The 26905-nt window shown below is 47.8% G+C and overlaps 1 protein-coding gene across 6 annotated transcripts in view; it reads right to left on the minus strand.

Moving 5' to 3' along the window:
• Positions 1 to 694: 694 nt before the first annotated feature.
• PLEKHH1 (pleckstrin homology, MyTH4 and FERM domain containing H1) overlaps positions 695 to 26905 on the minus strand; it is a 90165-nt gene continuing 63954 nt past the window's right edge. For 4 of the 6 annotated variants that reach the window (XM_054027310.1, XM_054027309.1, XM_054027311.1 and 1 more), the window contains 9 exons: positions 25636 to 25813; positions 25335 to 25490; positions 21221 to 21321; positions 18439 to 18580; positions 16004 to 16146; positions 11483 to 11612; positions 5297 to 5383; positions 4566 to 4712; positions 695 to 4223 (listed from right to left, as the gene is read on the minus strand). In XM_054027310.1, coding sequence (XP_053883285.1) covers positions 4029 to 4223; positions 4566 to 4712; positions 5297 to 5383; positions 11483 to 11612; positions 16004 to 16146; positions 18439 to 18580; positions 21221 to 21321; positions 25335 to 25490; positions 25636 to 25813 — 1279 coding nt within the window. In that variant the 3' untranslated portion in view covers positions 695 to 4028. The remainder of the gene's footprint in view (positions 4224 to 4565; positions 4713 to 5296; positions 5384 to 11482; positions 11613 to 16003; positions 16147 to 18438; positions 18581 to 21220; positions 21322 to 25334; positions 25491 to 25635; positions 25814 to 26905) is intronic. The other 2 variants (XM_054027313.1, XM_054027312.1) reach the window with 2 other exon arrangements.

Here is a 26905-nt window from a genome sequence, read left to right on the forward strand (position 1 = left end):
GAGAGAGGGGAATGAAGGTATGAGGTGGGGTGGTTTCTCCTTTATAGTAGGCCTCAGGAAACAGCCAGGTTATCGGGTAGAACAGAACTGGAAAAAGACTTGAGATCTAGAGACAGGATAAAGACCGTGAAGAGGGGCATTGCCAGAAGGAAGTAACCTGGGCAGAATAGTGCAGAGGGATCTTGAAGAGAGTTGATGCTCAATTAGGGGGTCCGGGCTGGGACTTTAATTGAAAGTGGGAGGAAGTCTCCCATCTATGATTTTGTGCCAGCAGGGCAAATAAACTGTCGAGCCCAGGAAGGTGGTAGAAGAGGACCTATAGCCCAGTGAGGGTGAAGATACTATGTGGCTCTGTGAGGGTGCCCGCTGAGTGAACAGGAAGAACTACCTAGTCTGAAGAATGCTGGAAAATTGCTTTTAATGCCAGAAGGGGTGGAGTTCTTTAGCTGGAGGCCTAAGTCATCTCAGTGACCCCAAGCACTGAGAGCTGGAGGCCCACCAGAGAGAAACAGTGGGTCGGGAGAGTTGAAGCAAGTGCATGCCCAGAAGCCAAGGGAAGTAAGGCCATCTTTTTAACATACCTACTTGCATCCAGGCTGGTTTTGGCTCCTAAAAGTCACAATTAAGTCACAATTTGACATCAAACTGCTACTGAAATGCTGATTATGATATAATGAAACAAACACAGCTTGAGTCACTGACAACTGCATTTTATTAAGAACAAAAAAAAAAATCTCACAGTATCTCACAGTTATCCTTTTACATACAGCACAGCAGTTAGGCTTCTGTTATTCAGTATCTCATTCTACACTTTAGAAAATGTCCAGTCATTGCCAAGAGTGTTGATGAAAATAAAAAATTAAATTCTCTACCAAGGAATCAAAAAAATAGTTAAGCTATCTACACAGTTTTCTGAAGTCAGGTAAGCTATAAATAAGAGGTATATGGTGGCATTCACCAAAGTGGGTGTGTTCCCTGAAATGCTCAAGTATTGGTGAATGCTCACAAGATCTAATGCCTAAAGGATCAACATGGCATGCTGTCAAGTTTAAAGTGCAGTTATGGTCAGAAAAATGACAGTAAAAATGGCCCCCTTCTTACTCAACTTCTCTGCTTCCTGTGTGTGAATCAAATCATTAATATAACAAGTAGGGCTTTGTGCATCATTAACACAAGTAACAGCTCAATTCAGACTGAAGAATCTTTGTTGCTGGTGATAATGTAAGAGGCAGAAGGCCAGCTGGATTCTCATATCCCAGGGGAGGATTGCAGTGTAGGAAATTGAAAAAAACAACAACCCTATTTGACTCAAATTGGCACATTTGTACTGGGATTACAGAGAGAGAATAAATACCGGAGACCACAATGTCAAGATATGTAGTCACTTTTTTGACTATATCTGCAATTTTTAAAAGACTAAAAATCAAAACTTTGTCAAAATTATTCTTTGACCCAGAAAACCCTCAGCTCATCTCAACAGTGTGATGGGGAAGTCCCCAAACACGTGAGAAGTGGGTAAATGACAGTATGTGCAAATCAGGTCTCCAGGATTTATCATCTCCAGCTTGCTGTTTCTGGCACATTAACTTTCACCAGCACACCAGGCTTTCTATATTTTAGAGCCCTAAAAGGATTCTGTCAAGGAATTGCTTAGAATCATACAAGATAATTTTCCCAGTTCCATGCTCTTCACTATTTGTGCCTAACTAGTCATTGGAAGCTTGAAATTGAAACCTGTTTCCTTTCTGTAATGTCCTCCTTGTATACACTGGCTTGTTGTTGTAAGGTTGCTTGTAGTGTACTGGGTTGTATACGCTAGTTTGTCGGGTTGCTGATGGGCACAAGGTTAAACACATTGACAATAACAAAACAGTTTGCTCATTGTGAATGCTGGGCTGGAAGAACAGGTTTGTTATTGTAGAGCTGCTATGGGGGCTGGATTCTTTTGGTGGGGTGCCCATGTCAGCTAGGCAGTGCACATAGTTTGTTATAGGGTTGTTCGTGGCTGCTGGGGAGATGACAATTTTATTTTTTTTTAAGTTTTTTAGAAAGCTAGAAGATTGATGAGCACAGTATAAAACCTAGCTAGGTAGATGTGTGTCTTTGAAGAACAATTAAAAAAAAAATCTATGTGAAACCTCTACAAAAAAGTTCACATTTTGACCCTTCCGACTTTGGGACTGGTGAAACAGCACTATTTAGGAAGGCCTGAAGGACAGTATTTGGGAATATAATTGCTAGCCACTTCCCCTTACCCTAACGGTATGGTGGAAGCTGGGGTTTGGAAGTAACTGCACCTATGAAATTAGTGTGGTCTAGCTCTAAAAACTACACCAGTTGCTGGATGACATTATAAATACAAAACTCATTTGCCTTGCCATCCCAATTCATAGAGATCACGTGCAGTAATGTTATACAGTAGTGAACACATCCTGAAATACATACAATATAGTGGTGAACACCAAGATTCTTTGAAAGCATATGTCTGGCAGGGGACTGTGCAAGATAAATACAGCCCTGTGGTGGAGACCTAGCTTTTTGTCCATTATATAGACCAGCATGGCATTCCATGGTACCTCAGTCCTGCAGGAGTAAGGACATCGTCAGACATCTGTTCCAGCCCTATTCACTGTTTACTAAGTTCTCAAAATGCCGAGATGTTGCCACATTTCTGCCCTAATTTTACTAAAACAAAATTGCCTTGTCCTTTGTTTTAAAGTAGTATTAAACTCTCCCTTTTCTCTTTAATATGCTCTTTTCAAAGATAGACTATGACATTTATTTACTTGTCAGCTTAGCTTCTCTTCCATCTAGTCAACTTTATTTTTTCCCTTTCCATGTCTTTCTTAGACCACAGGTCAATACAGGCTCTTGGCTGCATCAGCTTTTGAATCTGAGCACCGATCACATTGAGGTGTCAGCACAGCTGTGGGGTTAAGTTCACTTGTAGTCTTGGTTTGCATGCATATTCAGCAGCACAGTACAAAATATTGTAGGTCATACAGAAAGACTGGCCATTTTACCTGTTGTTTTGGGGTTGGCAATAGTGAATTTGAACACCATCAGAAAGTCTTGGGAACATGGAGGACATTCACCAGAGCATAGGGTTAATATTGTACCTAAACTACATGATAGGGTCACTATAAAGCTCCATTATACTTCTCTTTACACTCTGGTAATTGCCCTGTTTTGGTGCATGTATTTTCTGATCCAGGAATATAAAATTTGGCATACTGGCCGTATTCAGTATGAAGTATCCTTGCACAAGGCTCATACCACAATTCTCATCACTGTGTATTATGCTTGAAACACACAAAAGTCAAAGTCCCTTGCCCAAGTTGCTTACAGTCTAATTCAGGTGAAGGACAGGTAAGTTAATGATTCAAAAGTGAAGTGGACAGACAGCATCTGTCAGGAGACGAATGGTGAAAAGCTACTGAAAAGGGATGTGTTAAGGATAGAAGAGAGCTCACGGGGAGTGCAAGAAGTGGAAGACAGTTTCTAGGCATAGGGAACGGTGACCTGAGACAAGGTGTAAAGCCCAGAATGGGAAGGGACATGCTTGTAAGAGCAGCTTGAACATGATATGGAAGTAGGGTTGCCAACCCTCCAGGATTGTCCTGGAGCCTCCAGGAATTTAAAGATTAATCTTTAATTAAAGATTACATCGTGTGATGAAAACTCCAGGAATATGTCCAACCAACCCTACGATGGAAGGAGTGCAAAAGCAAGTGAAGAGATTCAGAGGGAGTGACGTGATTGGAGCAGCAAGAAGAGAAGATGACCTTAGCCACAGTGTTTAGGATAACATGTAGCAGAGAGAAGAAATGTGGACAGACCCCAAAATCTAGTCTTTAGAAAAGAAAGAATATTACCTCTAAACATACTTCATACCACACTAAGGAGAGAGAACTGGAGTCTGCATTAAAACAGGATACATAAACAGCAAAATCACAGCAGTCCTCAACTCAAAATTGGGCAGCTTGCCCACAACAACACTGAAGCCCAAAGGCACTGAGAACAAGCACTCAGAGCAGTGTAGGCCCCTTGGTAGTACGGGGCATGGAAGGAAAGAAACACTGGCTTTGAGCCTCCCAGAGCTTTTTAGTTGGCGTTGTGCTCATAGGCGAGATGATGCTCAGAGAAGGAGGTGCAGGAGACAGGAGGGGAGTCAGTGCACAGTAGTTAATATAGCTGGCAATTAGAAGAGTCACCTCAACAATCTGTGGGAGAAAGAAAATGATTAATAGTAGATCAGTTAGAGGGAAAATGCACTTTGGTTTCCAGTTCCCATGTGCAGAGAAATTGCTGAGCATGGCAATGTCTGAAAGCTGAGTTGCTCTATTTAGGGCTGAGCTAATACATTTAGGGCTGGGTTGAATGGATCAATCAGTTTGAGGCCCGTGCCCATAAGGGGCTTGCCAGGTTGAAAGCACAGGAGGATTAGTGCAGAAAGGAAAGGAATGATTCCTCAGGAAATACACCAAAGGCCTAGCTGGTTTTAATACACAGTTTTTCTGCTGCCAGGTGGAAGGGACCTATTTTGCTGTTTGTCTTATACCCACCTTTGGAGCTGCCATTGTGAAAAGCAGTTTTTCAGTGCTGTTTTTCCCAGAACTCCTATCCTTCCCCTGACTGACTACAATCATGAAGTCATCCCGACAGCCTCCAAAGGTCAGCACAGATGGGTATGCATAAGATAGCTTTAAGTGCTGCAGACAATGGAGAGAAAGTTCAATCGGCAACTAGATTATTTTAAAAGGAAAAAAGTCTCCCCAAAGAGTGCTCTTATTTGCCTAGGCAACATCAGATTCCCAAAAATGAAAACAGCTGTAAGCAGCTCTGCTGTGCTGAATAGAATGTAGACATACTGTTAATTGTCCAAATTTACGCCCCTGTTTGGGGTTTAGCTTTATTGGTAATTCAGATAACAAAGAAACATCTCAGCTAAGCTTGATCCCCGTGTTAGGCTGTTCCTAAGATTTCCCTGCAAGCCCAGTGCCTAGCTGCCTCTGAGAGAGACAGTCCAACCTTCTAATAGCCTGGTTGGAATTAACAAATTGCATCTGCCACTCTGACTCAGCAGTAATGACCCTGTATCTTTATGCAGGGTTCAAATACAGAAAACCTTTTCCATCTCTAACTTCTGTGTGTCAAATCCTGGTCCCATTTGAAGTCAATAGAAGTTTACCATTGATTTTAGTGTGGCCAGGATTTTACTCCATGAGTCTAGATTGTGGGAATGTGCTTCTGCAGGCATGAAGTTATTTTTCTCAATCAACATGTTTCACCATACCATAGTGTTGTAATCCAGTATGCTAATGCCATCTTCATTCACAGCTATCCAAACTGGACAATCTTCCAAGGGAGAAGGCAGGACAGGCTAGGGAAATAAGAAATAACTTACATAGACATTTCTACAGCTTCACAAAAATAAGATATTTCCACCATATTTCTTGGGTATTGAGGACAAGCTGGCGGGGAACTGAGATTCCTGTACATTAGTTAGCCCGACTGAATTTATTTAACTTGCAATAGCTACTTCATCATTGCATATCTTGTAGAACTGATCCCAGTGATTGATATAATCCTGTTTATGAGAATAGTTCACCTCCATGGTTTTAATATCTGTTTTCTTTTAAAAATTAAACTAAGTCAGCATACTGAAAACTGAATGTAATGCTGGTCCAAGGTGCCAGTTTGACAGTCATATTCTATACAGGTTCTTATGTTGTTTCCATCACCATGGGGTCTGACGCTGACATCCTTTGTTCTTCCACAGAACAGGAACACTGCAGGTGTCCCTACATTATCCTTCTGCCAGCGTGCTTCAATCCTGTCCTCAGGTAACAGGGTACTGCAGCTCAGTGTACTAGGCCAACATTGCCAAGAGGCCAATTAGTGCCAGTTGTGGGGGTACCCTAAGAACTAGACTCAGATTACCAATGCATTTTACATAGGCCATCAGGAAGCAATGATCACTGTCAAACAAGGCTATATATGAGCCAGTGATTTAGATGAGAAAAACTCTCTAGCCCAGGGGTCTCAAACTCAAATGACCACAAGGGCCACATGAGGACTACTGCATTGGCCCGAGGGCCACATCACTGACACACACCCTCTCAGCCCCACCCCCACTTCTCCACCTCCTCCCCTGAGCGCGTGGCTCCCTGCTCCTCTCCCCTCCCTCCTGGAAAGTGCTAAGCGCCACCAACAGTAATGCACCTCACTCAAAGGACAAAACACGCACTTAGTTAGATTTACTTCTGTTAAAGCCTCCCCACTGCACTGGGTGCACCACCACTCCACCCCTGCTCTGCCTCTTCCAGGGGTGGCAGGTTTGTAGAAATTTTGGTGGTGCCCAGAACCTGCCCCCCCAAAACTGCACCCCCACCTGCCTAGGGCTCTGGGAGGGAGTTTGGGTGCTGGGAGCAGGCTCCGGGGTGGGGGTGCAGGCTCTGGGATGGAGTTTGGGGATAGGAGGGGGTGCAGGGGTGAGGGCTGGGGATGAGGGGTTTGGGGCATTGGAGAGGCTCAGAACTAAGGCAGAAGGGAAGGGGAAGGGCAGCCTGCCCTGGCCATAGTGGAGGGGGGCACTAGGACCCTGCGGCAACAGGTGATGCCAGAAGCCGGCATGAGCTGCAGGCTCCCTGGCGGTGAAAGGGCAGCAAGTGAGCCCGGGGGACACTTGGGGGAGACGTGTGGGTGTGGCAGGCAGGGCTGGGGGAGAGACCCAGCCCCAAATACTGGGGAGCAGCGAGCAGGGAGCTTAGCTGCCATATAAAATAACTCAGGGGGGGAGGGGGGACTTGGCAGGCCTCAGGGAAGAGCTCTGCGGGCCGCATGCAGGCTGCTTGTTTGAGACCCCTGCTCTAGCCTATTACCAGTCCCCTGAGCCATCCAGTGCCTCCACAGTAATTTCCCATATACAGTATTTATAACATGCCAGAAATACTGGGGGAGGTGGCAAATCTATCTCCATCAGAGAATTCCAGCTAAAGGGACAATGGTGTTAGCAATTTATTTTGTGTGAGACCCCCTCCAAGATGTGTTCCTGAGCCTTGACATGGACTAAGGCTATCCAGGGACTAGAGTTTCCTGAGAAGGAAACACCATGCTCTAAATTAAGTAACACTGAGAACTGCTAATGATTTGACATGAATCATGCTCATGTGTGAAGGTTTTTATCTCATCAGAATGAAGGCTGTTTTATCAAAGACAATTCAGATTGTTTGGTAAACACAGGAGACACTGTGTTGTGCATTATTGTTATGGCTAATGCCATTGCTTCTCATGGGACTCTATGCCATGTTATTGTTATAGCTAATTCATAGTTCTGGCAGTGTAACTCTCAGAAAGGTGTCAAATAGATTGTTCTTTACACTCTGGATGGAATTATTGTATCTTCTGCTTTTCAACCCCCCTGACTCCAAATGCTTGTGACCTTTCCTGCTTTTTCTGGTGACAGCCACTGAGTTTAAGGAAGCCTGCATGCTCTCTGAACTTGAAGAAAACTTCCAGTTCAACATCAGAGGGGTAGCCCTGTTAGTCTGGATCTGTAAAAAGCGACAAAGAGTCCTGTGGCACCTTATAGACTAACAGACATATTGGAGCATACGCTTTCGTGGGTGAATACCCACTTCGTTAGACGCATGTAGTGGAAATTTCCAGAGGCATGGGTATTCACCCAGGAAAGCGTATGCTCCAATAAGTCTGTTAGTCTATAAGGTGCCACAGGACTCTTTGTCGCTTTTTACAGTTCAACTGCACAGAAGGGCAGTACTTTTACTTTAAGATTTTATTTCAGAAAGTCAAGTACTTTGATCACAAAGCAAGAGACAAAAGGATCACAACTACTGTCTGCAATTAAGGGCATGTCTACACTCTGGAGCCTATACTGGCATGGTAGGTCGGCATGGGGTTTTTCTGTCGGTGTAGGAACATCACCTCCCTTATTTTTCCTCCCTTGGTATCCTGCTGTTAATTGATTTGTCTCGTTAGACTGACCTCGCACTTGGTAAGGCAACTCACATCTTTTCATGTATTTATATCTGCTCCTGTATTTTCCCCTCCATGCATCTGATGAAGTGGGTTTTAGCCCACGAAAGCTTATGTCCAAATAAGCTTTGTTAGTCTCTAAGGTGCCACAAGGACTCCTCGTTGTTTTTTCCCTTAACAAATTTAGCTGTATTGACAGAAGCCCTCTTCCACTGACCTAGCTGTGTATACACAGGGTTTTATGTTGGCATGGCTGTTTCAGTCAGGGCTGTGGTTTTTTGCACACTCCTGACACAGCTATGCCAATATAACTTTCCTGTGTAGACCTGGCCTTAGGGTATGTCTACCCTGCAGGCAGGAGGTCTGATTGCTGAACATGTAGACATAGCCAAGCTAGCTCACTGAAAATAGCACTGAAGCTGTGGGAGCACTAGCTAGCCATTCTAGTATAAGCCTGCCCTGGGCCCTGGGCACCAATCTGGGTGCCTAGCCCATGCTGCCAGCTGTGCTGCTGCAGCTTCACTGCTATTTTTAGCCAGCTAGCTTGATCAGAACTAGCTCAGGTATGTCTACACATGTAGCAGTCCCACCTCACAACTGCAGTGTAAACATAGTCTACTACACCCTCCCACATTAGGGTAAGTCTGTAAGTTTAGGATGGTTGAAAGGGTAGAACAAACTACTGGAAGCCAGGACTCCTGGCTGTGCCACTGATGTTCTTCTTGGAAAGTGAACTTAGCCAATCTGTGCTTCAATTTCTCTCTTTATACAATAGGGATAGTAATACTGTTTAGGGTTACAATTTGTCCGGATTCCCCCGGACATGTCCGGCTTTTCTCAGTTAAAATGAGGGTCCAGGGGGAAATTTGTAAATTTCCGGACTTTCCCCCCCATGCAGAGTGCGCGCGGCTGACAGGGCAGCCGGCCGGATGGTGCCATTTGCTTGGGGCTCTGGCAGCCAGAGAGAGCCCCTCCTCCGCTTCCCCCTCCTCTCCCCTGCAGCTGAGATCACTCCCTTCCTCTCTCTCCCCCTCCCTGCATTTGCAGCCGGCCGGCCGCAACGGGCCTCCGGCAGTCTGGACCTCCTCCCCGTGCCCAGCACGCCGCTCCGCAGCACTCTGCGAGGACAGGAACCGAGCTATGCACTCCATGGGGGAGCGTGGCAGCGTGTCAGGCTGCGCATGGAGCCCGACATGCTGTTCTGAGCAGCACGGTAAGGGGCAGGGAGGTTCTGGAGGGGGCAGTCAGGGGACAGGGAGCAGAAGGGTTTAGATGGGTCGGGAGTTCTGGGGGTGGGGGGCTGTCAGGGGGTGGGGAGTGGTTGGATGGGGTGTGGGAGTCCCTGGTGTCTGTCTGGGGGTAGGGGTGTGGATAAGGGTTGGGGCAGTCAGGGGACAGGTAGGGGATAGGGTTCTAGGGGACCAGTTAGGATGGGAGGAGGGTCTCAGGAGGGGGCAGTCAGGGGACAAGAGGCAGGGAGGCTTAGGTAGGGGGGCAGTTAGATAGGGTTACCATATATCCGTTTTTTCCTGGACATGTCCAGCTTTTTGGTCCTCAAATCCTTGTCCGGGGGGAATTGCCAAAAAGCCGAACATGTCCGGGAAAATAGCTTTGCCGGCATCCCTGCCCCAGTCCCCTGCTTACCTTGCGGCTCCCGCAGGCTGCGAGCTGCAGGCAGATTCCCCCGTGGCAGCTGCTGCTGCTCCCCCCAGACACCTCAGCTCTGTGTAGCTGAAGAGCCGAGCTGCCCGAGCGCTACCGGCTTCACGGTTTGCCGGGCAGCCCCCAGACCTCCAGACCCTGCGCCCCTGGCCAGGCACTTCCCCTCCTGGGCTCCTGCTGCGCTGGGGAAGTGCCCAGCCAGGGGCAGGGTCAGGAGGTCTGGGGGCTGCCTGGCAAACTATGAAGCCGGTAGCGCTCGGGTAGCTGTTTCACGGCTGGGAGGGAGAAGGGGGAATGCGGGGCGCTCAGGGGAGGGGGCGGAGACTTTGGGGAAGGGGCGGGGCCGGGGCCCCGTGGAGTGTCCTCTTTTTTTAATGAGGAAATATGGTAACCCTAATACTGTTTACCTTCCTCACATAAGAATAGGGATTGTTGCACAGTGCTACCTACAGAACTGAAACATGTGTAAATGGAGAGAACCAGTCACTAGCTACAGGGTATGATTTATAGAGGTTTTTTCCCCACTGGTAGGTACTTAAGGAATATTATTTTTTAAACTGTGTTTGCTCTTGTCATCAAGCACAGTATTGATCCATAAGAGTTTGTCTACACAAACACACAGTTTGCAGCAAGCTGGCATGTAAATCTGCCCTGCATTAGCCTCTGCGTACTAAGTGTCCGTCCGTGTAGAACAGGGGTGGGCAAACTTTTTGGCCTGGGGGCCACATTGGGGTTGCAAAACTGTATGGAGGGCCAAGTAGGGAAGGCTGTGCCTCCCCAAACAGCCTGGCCCCTGCCCCCTATCCAACCCCTCCCACTTCCCACCCCCGACTGCCCCACTCAGAACCCCCGACCCATCCAACCTCCCCTGCTCCTTGTCCCCTAGCCACCCCCTCCTGGGACCCCCCACCCCCAGGACTCCACACCCTAGCCAACCCCCTCCCCCTGCTCCCAGTCCCCTGACTGCTCTGATCCCTATCCACACCCCCACCCCTTGTCATACCTATCTAACCCCCCTGTTCCCCGCCCCCGACAGGTCTCCCTGGGACTCCTTCACTTATCCAATTGTCCCCCGTCCCCTAACCGCCCCCCAGAACCTCTGCCCCATCCAACCGCCCCCTGCTCCCTGTCCCTTGACTGCCCCCGGGACCTCCGCCCCTTATCCAACCCCCTAGACCCGGCCCCCTTACCATGCCGCTCAGAGCCGTGCCACCCGCCATCAGCAGGAGCACGCAACCCCACCCCCCAGAGCGCTGCCCACCCGGCGGCATGGCTATGGGGGAAGGGGGGACAGCCTCCACAGCTGGGAGCTCAAGGGCCAGGCAGGACAGTCCCATGGGCCGGATGTGGCCCGCAGGCCATAGTTTGCCCACCTCTGGTGTAGACCTTACTGCTGCCCACTAGGGAACTTTTATGGTGTCGCAGCAGGGTTCATGTAGACAATTAGTGGCTGGCAGGCTAGTGGAGGGGAGATTTACACTCCAGCCTGCCACAAACTACGTGTTTGGTAGACAAGTTCTGACTCCCAAGAGCTTCAGGGTGTAATTTGTGGCACTCTAGTAACCCCTAGTGTCTCTACAACATATTTGTCTTCTCTAGTCCATCTAAACAGATGGGAAACTAAATACAGCTTGGTCAGCCAGATGGAATGGTATGGAAAGTACTGTACCTCTAAATAACTTCCAAAAGGTATGTGGGGGTGTGTGTTTCCCCCATGAGGTATGAGCTCTTTTAGCAAAGATTGTAATAGTAGCTAAGCTGAACAAGTTTAACTTGGGGGTAAAGAAACAAAGTACTCCAGCAAGAAGCCGCCTGTGATTACCTTCGCAGCAAATACCTTGGCTCCAAAGAGAGGCCATTTCCGGGCCACTGTCAAATAAATTCTAATGCATTCTAGTGGAGAGCATCCCTGCAGCACCATCCACTTTGTAGCCAGCCTGTCAGCCAACCGCCTGTGGAAATCCAAGTTACATTATAACATTTGCTCATGTCTTCAAATAACTTACTGTAAAAATAACATTACATTTATACAGTGTTTTTCATCCTGAAGGGCTGGAAGTGTCTTTTAAACTACTGTAGGCAGAGCTGGTAGCACCGCCTATTATTTAGGTTGCCCAAGACACCCTATGATAAGATCTTATTCAGTTGTTTATAAGATTGTCAGACTTCAAACCATTTGGGCTGAAGTTTTCCATACTGGGCATCTGCTTCAAGCTGAATCTTTTAGGAAAATTTTAGCTAAACGGTTCAGTCATCTAGGAGGAGGCGACTAAGGGGAAAATACATTATCTCATCCAGGTTAAAAAAAATCTGGTGACCTTTTCTTTTGAAAGTTCCAGCAACCCCATGGTTTGGAGCAGGGATTTGAAATTTGGCAGGGGAGTGGCCTCTGTGTTAAGGCTCTGCCTTTTCACATCTCCATGAAATCTACCTAGATTTGGTCAAGTCATAAATACATGCTCCAAGACTTCTTCAATTTTAGTCACTAAACGCTCCAAAGATTCCATCCTCAGTGAGCATGCTCGAGTATCTCACAACTCCAAAGTGTAACCAGGCTGCACATGCGCCATCCTCACAGAACAAGTGAGCGTGCTCCATACCTTCACAGGTCCTGTGACCAAAGTGTGCATGTGCCATCCTCACCGAGCCACTGAGCATGCTCTAGGCCAGGACCAGACTTTTCCTGTAATTGCTGCTTCAGGGTGCTCTGAGCCAGGATGGAGCTGAGCACTGGAAATGAGAGCAGGGAAACTGTTTCTCCTGTGCTCTCAATGACTCCCCTGCTGATGCCCAGGCAGTGTGGAGGAGGAAGCTGTCATATTTGAATATAGAGGAGACAAAAGCAATGCCAGAGGGGAAGGAAAGGATTTGATTGGGACAAGGAGTGTGATGAGGGGGAAGGAGATAAACTGTGACATGGGGCTAGAAGAAGGAGGACTAGGACTGGCTGGGCATTTGAGCAAGGAGACTGGGATTGGATGGAGGCAAGGGAAGCTGGAATTTGTTGGGCAAGAAGACTAAGACTAGAAGCCAGGGAGAGATTGGGACTCAGTAAAGGAAACGGAGCAGATGACTTGGAGCCAGTTGGCTGGGGAAGGGGCACAGATTGAAAAAGGAGTTTGGGGGACTGTGACTGGCTGGATAAGGAATGTGGGACTAGGAACCAGTATTTGGGGGAAGAACAGAGCAGGGGGAGGAGAGAGATATCTGAGAAGTAGTTGGAGTCCAGGGGGAGAACTAGGACTGTTTGGGTAAAGAGACTGGAATGAGCTAGGGAGAGGGTAAACTGGGCAATGAGCTGGGGGGTAGGGAGGGGAAGTGGAGATCAGATGTAGATCCTGGGGATGAGACTGAAACTGGGAGCCAGAAGGAGGGAAGATGGGAAATGGGACTGGCTGGGCAAGGAGACTGAGATTGGGAGTCGGGGGGAGATTGGGACTTGAAGAGTGAGCCTGGAGGGGGAAACTAGAACCTTCTGTGCAAGGAGACAGGGTCTGGGATGAGAAGCCTGATGAATATAGACTGGCACAGGGTAGGCAAGGAGGATAGGACTGGGACAAGGAGACGGGGTGGGGAAAAGACAGGACTGGGCTAGGGACAGATTGGAAGGGATGAGGCAGAAGGAGTCAAGCTTGTGGGAGAACAGGCAGAAGTCTGTGCCCACTAGAGCACACTCCCCTCCAGAGGCTAGAATGGAAACCAAGGATTCTGAGTCTCACCATTCCCCTGCTGTCAGCAAATATCTGTGATAACCACTGGTAAAGCGTGTGTCTCAGCCTCCTCAAGTGCTGGTCCTATAGGATGACACCTACTGTTGCTAACAGTTACTCTGTTAGCTCCAGTGGCAGAGGTATGTGCTGTGGATCTAAAGGTTCTAACCCTGCTGATGAACCATGTGGGTGTCAATATGATGCTGGATGATGAAATTTCTGTATATTCAGTTTGGTTTATTTAAAACCTAGGAAATTACATTGAAAAATGACATTAGAAGAACATTATTAAGGTTGCAAAGTCAAGCACTCAAAAGTCAGGAGATGCCAGAATTAAGGTTGTCTGTGCAACCTTAATTTGGCCCACTTGTGCATATTCGATATGATACAATCTTTAATTATATGACAGTATTTTTTCCACAGGACCCCTCCCTCATTCAGTGCAGAGGAAGGAACTGCTGTGGGCATTGATCAGGATTTTGTAGTGAAGGAGGCTGATGTCTGTAGGAATCCTGTGTCTTTTGTTGCAGAAATTGGAAGATCTATGGCAGTGGTGTACAACCTGTGGCCCAAGGGCCACACGCGGCCCATCAGGGTAATCCACTGGCAGGCCACCAGACAGTTTGTTTACGTTTGGACAGCCACCCGCAGCTCCCAGTGGCTGCAGTTTGCCAATGGGAGCTGCGGGAAGCGGTGGCCAGCACATCCCTGTGGCCCGCATCGCTTCCTGCAGCTCCCTTTGGCTGTGAACAGTGAACCGCAGCCACTGGGAGCTGCAAGCGGGATGCAAATATAGACAAACTGTTTGGTGGCCTGTCAGCATATTACCCTGATGAGCCAGGTTGCCCACTACTGATCTATGGTGAATGAGGCAGGGAATTGCAGGAAGAGAAAGGATGATCTCATAGTTTAAGGCAGGTGAATGTTGCCCTGGACAACTGGATTCTATCTCTGCCTCTTCCACAGAGTTCCTGTGTGAATATTAATTGTTATTATTACTTTATTTATTATTATAGCAGCACCTAGGAGCTCCTATCATGGACCAGGACCCCACTGTTCTTGGGAGCTGTACAAACAGAACACAAAGAGTCCCTGTGCCTGGTCAGCTAACTTCAGTTAGGTTTAAAAAGGGCATTTGGGCCTGTGGCCTGGTGAGTCAGAGCTAGAAAACTGCAGGAAGCAGGTGCAGTGGACTGCCAAAGTCCCCTCAGAGGGAAAGCAGTGGAGACTGAGTGATAAATGGGAAAAATCCCCTGGGAATAAAAACTTAATAATGTTCTTTTAACTGTCTGTCTAAAATATAGGATTCACTTCACCCGCCACAGAAGTTCAGCCCCCTCTGTAACAAAAGCACAACAGTTTAGCAGAGCAGCGCAATATTGCACAGCAGTTCAGGATAGGGAGTGATGGAGAATGGAAACAGTGGAAAGAGTTCAAGGAGGAAAATGTAATTACCCAATGTAGAGTCTCAGAGGATCTATATTGGAAGCTCCCACACCTTAACTGAAGGGGTGATGTTGTTGAATTTTTAACAAAGGCTTCCTTTTTTCAAAATGTTAGTCGGTGAAGTTAGTGATTTGGTAGGATCCTATGCCATGGTTGTGCAGGAGATAAAGAAGTTCTTTGCTTCCACATTATTATTGTATTGTGATAGTTCCTAGGAGCCCCAGTCACTGACCAGAACCCCATTGTGCTAGAAACTGTGCAACAGTATCTGCAAAATCTCAAATAGTAGCTTTCTTCCATGTGGTAGAAGCCTGTCTAACCCAGGCTGTCTTCTCCCAAGGAGAGGTGCATACCTTAGTACCATCATCAATCATCATCATCAGTCACTTCACAATTAGACTGTGGTAATGTTTTCCACATGGGGCTACAACTTAAGTCAACTTGGAAACTGCAGCTGGTGCAGAGGGCCATAGACTCTTTGTTAAGCAGCATGTCTTGCTATGAGAATATGAAATCTGCACCAGTTCATTCCCAGGTGGAGTTAATATATTAGTTCTGATCAATAAAGCCCTTAAAAGGCTTGGGACCTGCCTATCTGGGAGATTGCCATGCTCCCCCGGCAACATAGCTGAGATCAATGGAGGCCCCTGAGCTATAGCTTAGTTGGTACAGATGTGGATTTTTTTTTTTTTTTTTTTTTTTAAAGTGACGCTTAGACTTCAGAATTCACTCTCTCATGGCCAAAGAAGCCCAGATTTGTTGAACTTTAGGGCATACTTCAAAGCCCATCTATTTGGCCAGCCATCTGGAGAGAGTTGTGGTTTGAGGGGAGTTCAGGCAGGGCATGGATTTTGATTTTGGGCATATCAGGATTGTTGGAGCCAAGGTGGGTAACAGGTTTTTTAGACCGGTTTCCTTTGTGCGTAGAAGGGTGGCTTGTTTGCGAATGCTGTTTTAATCTAGGTTGGCTTGTATATCATCTTTCAAGGGCATCTATTGCCTGGGATCTGAGTTCTTTTTATGCTTATATGTTGAACTCAAAATAGATTTGTGGACTTCACGTCTCTTGACAGTTCCTCTTTAAACTTTCTTTCTAAATAAGAAAAAGTATTTTGTAGTAGCAAGTGGCCTATTTTTTTTCCACAGCAAAATTTTATATAACTGAACATGGCCTGTTTTAGTCTCACCTGAGATGCTCAGGGGTAATGTTTTGTTTGTAACGTTTGGGATAGAATTTGTCCAAGATCTGTTGGAGAAGATGTTGCATTTTGGACTGTGGTGTCCCCCCAGGGCTTGAAGATACTGGTCGATCCAAGTCTCCATATTCCACCTGCACCAGAATGTTAAAGGGTATTGGTTTATATCACAGTGAAAAATGACAAGTTCTTGCACCAATATCCTTTCCATACACAGCAAGTGACTCTTGGGGATAGGCCTGCCCAGGAAATGTCTTAGTCTGTGGAGCGTGAAGCAAGATTTGGGCCAGCCACTCTGTGTGCCAGAAAACTGATCTCTATGTATTGCTATTCCCCACCCCCATCCCCAATTGACCAATAAGAAACCAGCTTATTTGTAAACAACATAAACAAGATTTCCCAGTCTGCTGCAGTGCATGGTTGCTAGAGGTAGCTGGTGGAGATTTCTCCCTGCTTAAGGGAACTCTGCTGGTAGAAATGGGTCTGCTCCCTCCTGTGCCAGCCGTTCCCCACAATCCCCAGCATGTCAGGGATCTTAAGAGCATGGGCTGGGTAGAGAGGGGATTCCCCACCATGGGTGCCAGGTTTGTATAATTTTTGGTGGTGCCCAGAATGGGTCCAAGCAGAGCTGTGCCATCCGTAGGACAGACCAACTGCCTTCAGGGGGAGACGGGGTCCAGGGCAGCCGGGGGGGTTAGCAGGGGGCTTGGCGCTGGCAGCAGCAAGTGACCCGGTCCCAGCCCGCCCCGCTCTGCTGGCTCAGGGGAGGGGCAGAAGCCAGAAAGAGGTAGGATGTGGGCTTGGGGGAAGGGGTGGAGAGAGGGCAGGAAGAGGTGGGGTGGGGCGGGGACTAGGGGGCAGGGGTGGAGTGGGGGTGAGGTGGGGGTGGGAAGAGGCAGGTCTGAGTGTGGCGGGCTGGGGCCAGATCGCTCGCTGCTGCCAGCATCCCCCTAAAGCGCAGGGCCCCCAAAAGCACAGGGCCTGGGGCAGTTGCCCCGGTCCATCCTATGGATGGGACGGCTCTGAAAATATAAGCCCAAACATTGGTGGAGCCAGGCCCACCTTTCTTAATATTGGTGAAGTATGGGCCCATATAACTCGCCGCCTATGTTCCCCACTGACGTGAGGCCTCAAAGGGATCTTATGCCAATGGCACAAATTAAAGCTACTCCTTGCAGCTTTCACTTACTCTAGAGCTGAGTGAGTGATGATCAGGGCACCGCAACTGGTTCCCTGCATCATGCCTCTCTCCGCTGTACTCAAGCTCTGCTTGAACAAGGTGGAGAGCCTTTCCTCCTCCTCCTCCTCTGTCTAAGAAATGTGCTTTTCAGGATACTTTTCTCTGACTGGCTTAGTGAACAGATTCATCATTTGCTTTAGCCAATACAGCAGGTCAGTTAAAGTCCAGTAAGACACAACTGTCCAGTCTACTACAACAATACTTGCCACACAATGTGAATAAATCCACAATGGTAATATGGTACATGTAACTTACATATGGAGGCCTAATTTAGGACTCTGCAAAATGCTTTTCCTGAGTGAGGTTCTAGGTTGTTAGCAGTATAACAGGGAGTGCTCAGACCATTAGGCTAAGATCAGAACAGTGATATTGTAATATCTCATCAGAATGGCTGTGCAGAGCTGTTTTGGGGCTTTCCCAGGCTGGCTGTGTTTTCCTAAAGCTCTTGCTAGAATAGAATTCCCTTGAGGGAATGATGGATGCACACATGCAGTCAAAGCAGTAAACATCATCAATGACTGTCTTCCTGCAGGAGTTTCGGCAACAAACTACCTTATCCCCTCTTTTTGCATTAAGACCGTTGCACATGGATAACACTGCTTCTTAGCTTAGTTTCAGTTTTTCACTGTTTACGGTGAATAATGTACTTGAGTGATGTTGCTTTGGCATGAGTGTGAGCAGTTTGATAAGAAACACCATCTCTGTTGTACCAGCCATAATTGCTTAACTGAGGAAATGCAATGTACAGCTTGGCTGATGTGCAGCCCAACTAACTGGGCAACAGAACTTACACCTACAATAGAGCACATGAAAATGGCAGAGTCATTGTAGCATGTGGGGAAAGAGGTGTGAATTTTCTCCTATCCTTCTGCCCCAGGTTCTTTATAGAACAGAAATAAAGACATTGACGAAAGAACATCACCAGATACCACATCTTTCTCTTTGGACAGTCCAAAATAAAGCCTAAAGTGTTGGTTTCCCTAGCGCAGGGGTTCTGAAACTGGGGGTTGTGACCCTCAGGGGGTCGTGAGGTTTTTACGGGGGTGGGGGAAGAGAAAGAGAGGTAATGAGCTGTCAGCCTCCATTCTCAAACCCCGCTTCACCTCCAGCATTTATAATAGTGTTAAATATATATATATAAAAAAAAAAAGTGTTAGTCCCACAGCACACTGGGCTGGTTGCTCACCTGAGCCATCAAAGCCACCATTTCCAGAGCCAGCTCCTTATTGACAGGGAACCTCCCACGGGCTATTTCACCGCTGACCTGGAAGGCCAGCAGCAACCGCTCTCTATCTGTCTCACCTTTTGCCTGGTTTCGAAAATACAATCTAAAAAGGAGAGAAATGCAGAGGAGAAAAGGTACCAGGCACTAGCTGCGAACAGATTTGAAATAACCATTATTTTCAAAGTGAGTTTTGCGCATTAGAAAGGAGTTGTGCTGAGAGCCTTGAAGACTAAAGCCCTCTGTTCACGAACAAGGAGAATAGTTTTTGAAGCCATTCCAGTTTGTGAGCCATCCATTTACTGAAAAGTGTCTAGTTAGCTTAGCAATATTTTATAAAACTGGGGGAAGAGATTCCCTTCTGTCAAGTACAGACATAGATGGTATTTATTAGACAGCCTGTTACTCCTCCACCTATCACAGAATCCAGATCTAGCTCTGACTAAGCTACGAAGGGAGTATTGCATGAACCTGTCGTTCCATTCCTTTACTTGTGTATGGGTGCGGATACAGAAAACCTTGATATTTAATTCTTCAGTTCCTAAGGAGGGCTTACTTTTGCCAGCAGTGTGGAACCCTTCAAAAGGATGGTCTCACCTCACCCTCACCCACAGACAGCTCTCCATTGGCTCCCTATTCCTTTCAGGGTCCACTTCAGAAATGCCCTTCTTGTGTATGAAGCCCACCATGAACTCAGTGCAGCTCTCCCTATGGATCTCTGCCTCCTACTTCCCTACTGTCCCATCTCATCTAGCATCTCTCTGTGTCATACAAGAGCGTCCTCCTGTGCAGCTCCTACCATTTAGAACGGGCTTCCTGTATTTTCTTGTCCCAATGACTTCGTTTCATTGCAAGGCTCCGGCAGCCTACATTTCCCCCCGGCAAGGTAGACCTATGCTTTTTCAATTCTCTCTTCCTCTTATGTAGTATGTATTATTTAATTTTGTTTCAGGATCCAGTATGTCTGGATGGAGCTACACAAAACTTTAGTTGTACTGTATCTAGTTTTTATTTGGTACCAAGTCTATTATATCTTTCACAGTGTATTGATTTTATCTTTTGCCCATATACCCCTTCCCATACATTTGGGAATGGAATGCAGCCAGACTAAGGGTTTGTCTACACAGGGAATTTTTCTGGGGTAGCTATTCCTGATTAACTCCGTGTGTGGATACTTTTATTCCAGAATACGAGTGTTTTATTCAAAATTAACTCCATGTGTGGACACACTTATTCTGGAATAAGAGTGGATTAAAAGTTGATTAAGCTAATCAGGAATAGTTAATGAGCTTATTATTTATTTGTATTATAGAACCCACAAGCCCCAGTAATGGACCAGAACTCTATTATGCTAGGTGCTGTACTAACACAAAACATACAAAGCCCCAAGGAACTTACAATTTAAGTATAAGACAAAAGCTGGAGACAGACGGGGGGAATACAAGGAAACAATGAGACCATACTGGTCAGAACACCAGCTGCCTAACTATTGTCAATTGTTTTTGTAGGCCTCCCAACAAAGCAGAGTTTTGAGGATGGATTTAATGTGGATAATGAGTTAGTTTTGCACATGTTTATGGAGAATTTCTCCCAAATACGAGACACAGCATGAGGATGCTTGTTTTAAAACTTTGTGGTGATGGAGGCGGACGTCATGGGCCAATTGAACGTGGGAACTGACTTTTCAATACTGAATGAGAAATGATATGGTGGGGATGGGTCATGAAGGGCCTTGAAAGTAAAGACAAGCAGCTTTACATTATTCTGGATTAGTTTTCATCTGCAGACCAGCCCTAAGCAAGTTCTGCCAGTTCTAACAGTACACCTCTACCTCGATATAATGCGACCCGATATAACACGGGTTCGCATACAACGTGGTAAAGCTCTGACACGCTGCTCTGAGCAGCGTGTTAAGGGTGCCAGGCCAGGCCAGGGCTGAGGGGTTGAATAAGGGACAGAGGGTCTCGGGGGCAGTCTGGGACGTCACCCTCCCCCCCTATCCTCCCAGGGTCTAGGAGGCAGGAGCTGGGGGGGGACGGACAATTTTGGGGGGCCCGCAGTCCTAGAGTAGCCTGGGGGATTAGCAGGGGGCCGGGAGCAGCCTGCTCCGCTTCCCTCGCCCCAGCCCCAGCCTTGTTGCTAGGGGGAGGGGGCTTGGGAGAAGGGATCCCTCCCCCCCACTCACTGGCAGCGGCGGAAGCGGAGCAGCCCGGCTCCAGCCCGCTCCACTCCAACAGCTCCCAGCCGCAGCGCTCCGCTTCCCGCCGCAGGTGAGTATGGGGGGGCGTCCTTTCCCTAACCTCCCCGCACTCACCAGTGGTGGGGGAGTGGAGTGGGCTGGGGCCACATTGCTCCGCTTCCCGCCACTGCCGGTGAGTTCGGTAGGGGGTGGGGTCCTGGGGGTGATTAGGGACAGGGGTCTCTGGAGGGGGCGGTCAGGGAACACGGAATGGGGGGGGGGGGGTCAAAGCAAGTTTGATATAACGCGGTCTCACCTATAACGCGGTGTGATTTTTTGTATCCCAAGGACCGCGTTATATCGGGGTAGAGGTGTATTGTAATAAGTTATAGGCCCTGTAGGTGGATCACTGCTCTCAATAAATATTTAATGACGACTCCCTCAAATTACTCAGACCTGAGGAAGAGGTCTGTGTAGCTAGAAAACTTCTCTCTCACCAACAGAAGATGCTCCAAGAAAAGATATTACCTCACCCAAGTTGTGTTTCCCTGAAACTATGCACAATACCTGCTTTTATAGGTCAGCTTCACTATTCTTGTGCTACCTTCATATTTCCCAGGATGCAGTTCTTTCAAGGCTTGTTCCCATTTTGAAATAACATCACAGATCTGTAAAGAGATCAGAGAGACAGGCTGACTCAAGGCTTGAATGAAAAGTAAGCAAACAAACTTTGTGAGGTTTGGGTATGCGAAGGAGAGAGTTGATCAAGAACACATTCGGCCAGGAAATGACATACAATTCAACCATACCTTTTTTTCTGCTAGACAACACATAACTAGAGATTGGCCAATTTAAAACTCCAGATCCAAACCTAGGGGGAAGTTTGGATGTGAATTCCAGTCCCGTGCAAACTCCCTGAATGGCCTGTGTCTATATAACAGTTCCTGGATCTGATACCCGGGATCCTGGGTATCACCAAATCTTGGAAAGTTTGGAGCTGGATTCCAACTTTGCATCTCAGACCTATCTTTAATAATAACAAATAACTCCTCTGGCCTTCAAACAACCGCCAAGCCTTTCCTAGCTCATCATCAGAAGCAAGCTTCTCCACAGCAGGGCACACCCAGTCAAAGTGGCACCAGACCCTGCCAAAACAACAGATGCAAAACCTGCTGACATATCTCTCCTGCTACAATGATCAACATCCCCCACAACACACCTTTCAAGACCCCTGGGTCCTACACATGCCTATCACAACATGTGCACCTTATCCAGTGCACTAAATGCCCCAACAACAACTGTGTGTGTGAAACTAGACAATCACTATGCTCTCAAACTCACACAGGAAAAGGAAGACAGACAAAGACACCATATTACCTTGGGTGAACACTTTTCACAAAGTGATCACTCTATATCTGACCTCCCAGTCCTCACTCTCAGAGGAAATCTGCACGACACTTTCAAAAGACGAGCCTGAGAGCTTAACTTCATAACTTTGCTAGACACTAAAAATCATGGAATGAATAGAGACACTGGATTTATGGCTTATTACACCAATCTATAACCCACTAACAACCCCTCACCAAGCTCCCTCCCCCCCCCCCCCCCCTTTCATTTTCCCTCCTATGACTAGAAGGGTGTTAACTGGCCACTTCACCTTGAATCATCCCTTGAAATATGTGTTAACTACTTGTGCTAAACAATCTGCTCCACCTTGTATTTAACTGTGACACTCTGACCATGTTTCCCAGACCTGAAGAAGAGCTCTGTGTAAGCTTGTCTCTCTCATTACAGAAGTTGGTCCAATAAGAGACATTATCTCACCCACCTTGTCTCTCATCTATTAAACACTGCAGTTCTAGTTACCTTCTCCAAATTACTCCACTCTTTTTGCAACAGTCTGGTAAAGATCTGTTTCCTCCTTAACATAGCAATAAAGGACAAGTGAAGAGCATAAGAGGCTACTTGGGTTAACTGATCAAACATCCCAACTCCTTGAGTTAAGGATTGAGGACCCCTTGGATAATACCCAAACCAACTGAGCTAGTGCCCTTGATTATCTAGGACCCCACTGGGCACTCTAACATTCCATCTTCCTAAATCGTGTTTCTATCACCAACAAAGCTCATGATCATATCAGCTATATCAGGCTGAAAAAGAGAATCACTTGTTTGGAGTTCACTGTGGCATTTCCTCTTGTAATCAGATGCAGACTCACCCCTGCAGCGCCTCCTGCTGGTTGTCTCGGGAATTAGCTCACCAGTCACCACAGAGCCCTCTGCAGGCAAGGTGTCCTGCCTGTCGTTGGCCCCGTGTCCCTCCCAGACCCTGGTGCCCTTGGCTTGGGTGCTGCCCTCTTGGCAGTACCCCATTCTGTCTCTCTGGGTCCCCCCACCCAGGGGAACCCCCACCCCCTATCCCCACATCACCTCAGTCATGGCTACTGCCAGTCACCATCTAGCCCCCGCGCCCTGGGGCAGACTGCAGTCTATCAGCCAATCATCACAGGCAACAAGGGGTTTGGACGGGCTGCCTTTACCCACCCTCAGGCTGTCCCTCTGCAACCCCAATACCTATGTGGGCCTAGGACCAGGCCCTACAGCCTGGGGAGTTGCTGGCCTAGGGCTTCCCAGCCCCCAAGGCCTTTCCCCAGTCCTGCCTCACTCTAGGTCCCGGGGTGAACTCCCTGCAGCCAGGCCTGTCTCTCTCTCCAGTCAGAGGGAGACTCCTCAGCTTCTGGCTGCCCTGGCCTTCATATAAGGCCAAGTTGCTCTGTTTGGGGCATGGCCCCAGATGCAGCCACTTCGCCAATCAGCAGGGGTTTTGCTTCCTTCCACAGCCCCAGCCCTCTGCAGGGCTTTTCCAACCCCTTCAGGGCTGGAGTGGGTGTTCACCCCGCTACACCTCAGCAAGTCACTGAAGCATTTTCTTCCTACTCTGTAAAGTACTTTTAACCCTCTGATGTTCTCTAACTTTGCCACAGCAACAAATTCCATGCAGCTGGAATGCGAGTCCTCTTCAAAGCTGCCATTGCTAATGTTGCTCCATCAATCTCTAGGTGGCATAAGTTGTATCTTAGATGCAAGTGCAACCCTTATGCCAACAGGGAGGATGGGCTCTCCAAAGTCACTGACAAAATTTGGTCTCTACAAGGCATAGCCATTGTGCCACCCAGTTAACCAGCCAGCCATCAAACTGAGTGTGAGTGATATCTACATACAGAAACTCTGGATGTGAGGTCTCTTCTTGCACTGAGTGAAACGTCTCATGTTGTCTTAAATGCTTGTATGCTCCTAAACTGGCTTACTCCTGGGGGAATTCTGTGCCACTGTGCACACACATAATTATTGAACTGTGCATATTTTTTGTGAAGAAAAAAGCTTCTGCTGGGAAGTTGCTGCAGTTCTGCCCTTTTCCCACCAGAGGATGCTGTGTGATAGAACAGAGCAGCTGCTCCTGGCCATCTAAGAAAGAGAAAGAGCCTGCCTTCTTCGTAGCACCTGTCAGGCCAGGTCAGGAGACAGGGGCTATGGGGAGACAGACAGCGTGGGGGAGCTGGGGGATCAGATGGGGGCTCATAAGAGCTAGTGGGGGAGGACAGACTGGGTCAGGGACTGAATGGGAGTTGAGGCACAGGGCCACAGGGGGGAGGGAGGTGGAGGGCCACATGGGGATGGGGGAGGAGGTGCAGGGCCACATAGAGACAGGAGGGTGGCTGACTGGGGGCAGAAACACATGGGGACAAGGGGAGGTGGTGCAGGGACACATGGGGATGGGGGGGAGTGGGTGTCTGAGTGGGGCTGGAGGGACACGTGGAAACAGAATCAGATGTGCCTGACTGAATGGGAGAGGCTAGAAGTCAGCCAGGGTCTGCATGAGGGAAGCTCCCTAACAATCTCTCTCCACCCTCACAAAAAACCTGTTCCATACTTTTCCCACCCATACCCAACAACCCTTCAAGTTCACACCCAGGCTTCTTCCCAGAAATTACTTCCCTCTCCCTCAGCTCCTCTGTTACCCCTGACTCCCCCAAGTCTTTGCACTGCTTCTGAGGGGTGCGGGAAATACAGTTCTGTTTTGTAGTTTAAATGAATTATTCGTCAGAGTTCTGTATTTGCCTAGTAAGGAATCTATTTGTCAAAAAACATTTCTTGAATCTTTTTTGTTGTCTGTATTGTTACAGACATACTTGCTGACAGGAATTTGAAAAAAATGACCAAAAATAATTGAAACTGGTGTGCTTATATTGTGTTATTTTGACAAATAAAATATGCAGAATTTTACAGAATTTGAAAATATTGTGCGCAGAATTTTTAATTTTTTTGGCGCAGAATTCCCCTAGGAGTAACTGGCTGCACTGTTGTCAATGGAAAGTTAGGGCATATTCAGTAACGTTGAAGGAAGTATCTGGTACCTTCGTCAAGAGATGGTATGTGTGTATTTATCAATTCGGTCACTGAGTTTGAACTAGATGTACCTGGCATCCCAAAACACAACAGGAACTTGTCTTGACTAACATCTAAAAGTGTAATGTTAGATCGTGCTAGCTAGCTCATTCTGACCAACACCATGGTAACACTCTAGTCAAGACAAGGCAAGTTCTACTGCTAAGAAAGTCAAGGCTCCTCACTAGGCTTTAACTCTTGCTTTGTCTTGATTAGACTAGTGGGGAGGGAATTACCTTCACATTGCCCTGCAGGCAGTGCTCCAGATCCCTGCCAGAAGGATCATCTGTGAAGAGGGAAAACCCAGTGTGGGATGGTTTCCTCATGCCTGTCTCCTGGTTCAGCCGCTGGAGGAACTCATCCACTGTTGAGGAACCATCAAAACCCACGACCTGAAATGGAACAGGAAATTAAAATAATTAAATAAGTCTATCTTGGGGGACAGAGCTAGTCACAAGTGGCGAAAGAATGTAAACGCTAGCAAGACCCCAGTGCAGGACTCAATTACCTGATAGGTACCCGGCACCCATGTCTTACCTGGTAGGTTCCATTCATGAAGTGCACTGGAATGCTGAAGGGGAGTGAATGGTGGAAGGGATTCCGCAACAAAATGGACACAATCTCCATTCGTGAAGGCTTGGCTTCCCGCTCTCCAGTGTGCAACGTGCGCTCCACAGACCTCTGACAGTAAATGGCATACTTGCCTATTTCACTCCTAATCCCAGGGTGAGAGAGTGACAACACAAACACATGCTTTGGATACACTTATTGTGCCCATTACCATTTTCTCTCCCCAGTGACTCTCTCCCCTGGCATCTTGCTCAAGTGAAAATGTGTATATTTGCAAGTGTCCTTATTCACTTCTACAGAGTTGGAGATTAGATTTGATTCAGATAAACACACACGTGTTAGGATTGAGATCCAAACCTCTTCAGTCTGCAAAACAAGGCTAGATGCTAGGTTCTTTTGTAAGATTTATAGAATTTTCTGCTTCCACCTATTGAGATCGGGAATGGGTGGCCACAAGTCCGCCCGTGTCTAAAGGTCCCTCTCCCGGTCGAAGGGCGGGAGCGGCTGAACCCGGGACTCAAATAATTCCAGGGGACAACTGCAAAGAAAACAGGGACAGGAGTGAGGTCATAGGGCCATTATCAAGGAACCGGGGGCGACACCGAGCAGAGAACCCTGGACAACGCCCACTGTTCCTCAAAGGTGTCTAGGGAACAGGGCCGGCTTTACTGTTTTTGCCGCCCCAAGCAGCGCGCCGAATTGCCGCCGTGGATGACGGGGGCAGTCCGTGTGCCATTTGGGCGGCATGTGTGTTTCCATGGCGGCAGCAGCTTCTGTCTTCAGCTGGAAGACAGAAGCCACCGAATTGCCCCCACGGGCAGCTGAACATAGAAGCTGCTGCCGAATTGCCGCTGCCGCGGAAACGTGTGTGCCACCCTAACGGCACACGGACTGCCCCCGCCGTCCACGGTGGCAATTCGGCGCGCTGCTTGGAGCAGCAAAAACACACTAACTGCCGCCCCTTGCAGATTGCTGCCCCAAGCACCTGCTTGGAATGCTGGTGCCTGGAGCCGGCCCTGCTAGGGAACCAGCAGACACTGCCCAGAGGAACTCTGCCCAGATACGTGATTGAAGGGAGGAACGGAAGTAGGTCCCAGAGTTGCAGAGCACCTTCCCATCCAGCATCCTCCTCCTGGTTTTATAAATGGCCACTTTAGCCAATTCCAGGAGGAGCTTGATGAGGAGGTCCCATGACTTCGTGGGGCCATGGACAGGGTGTGCATGAATCAGGAAGCGC

Source organism: Malaclemys terrapin, chromosome 4 (genome assembly GCF_027887155.1).
Source record: "Malaclemys terrapin pileata isolate rMalTer1 chromosome 4, rMalTer1.hap1, whole genome shotgun sequence".
Classification (NCBI taxonomy): Eukaryota; Metazoa; Chordata; order Testudines; family Emydidae; genus Malaclemys; species Malaclemys terrapin.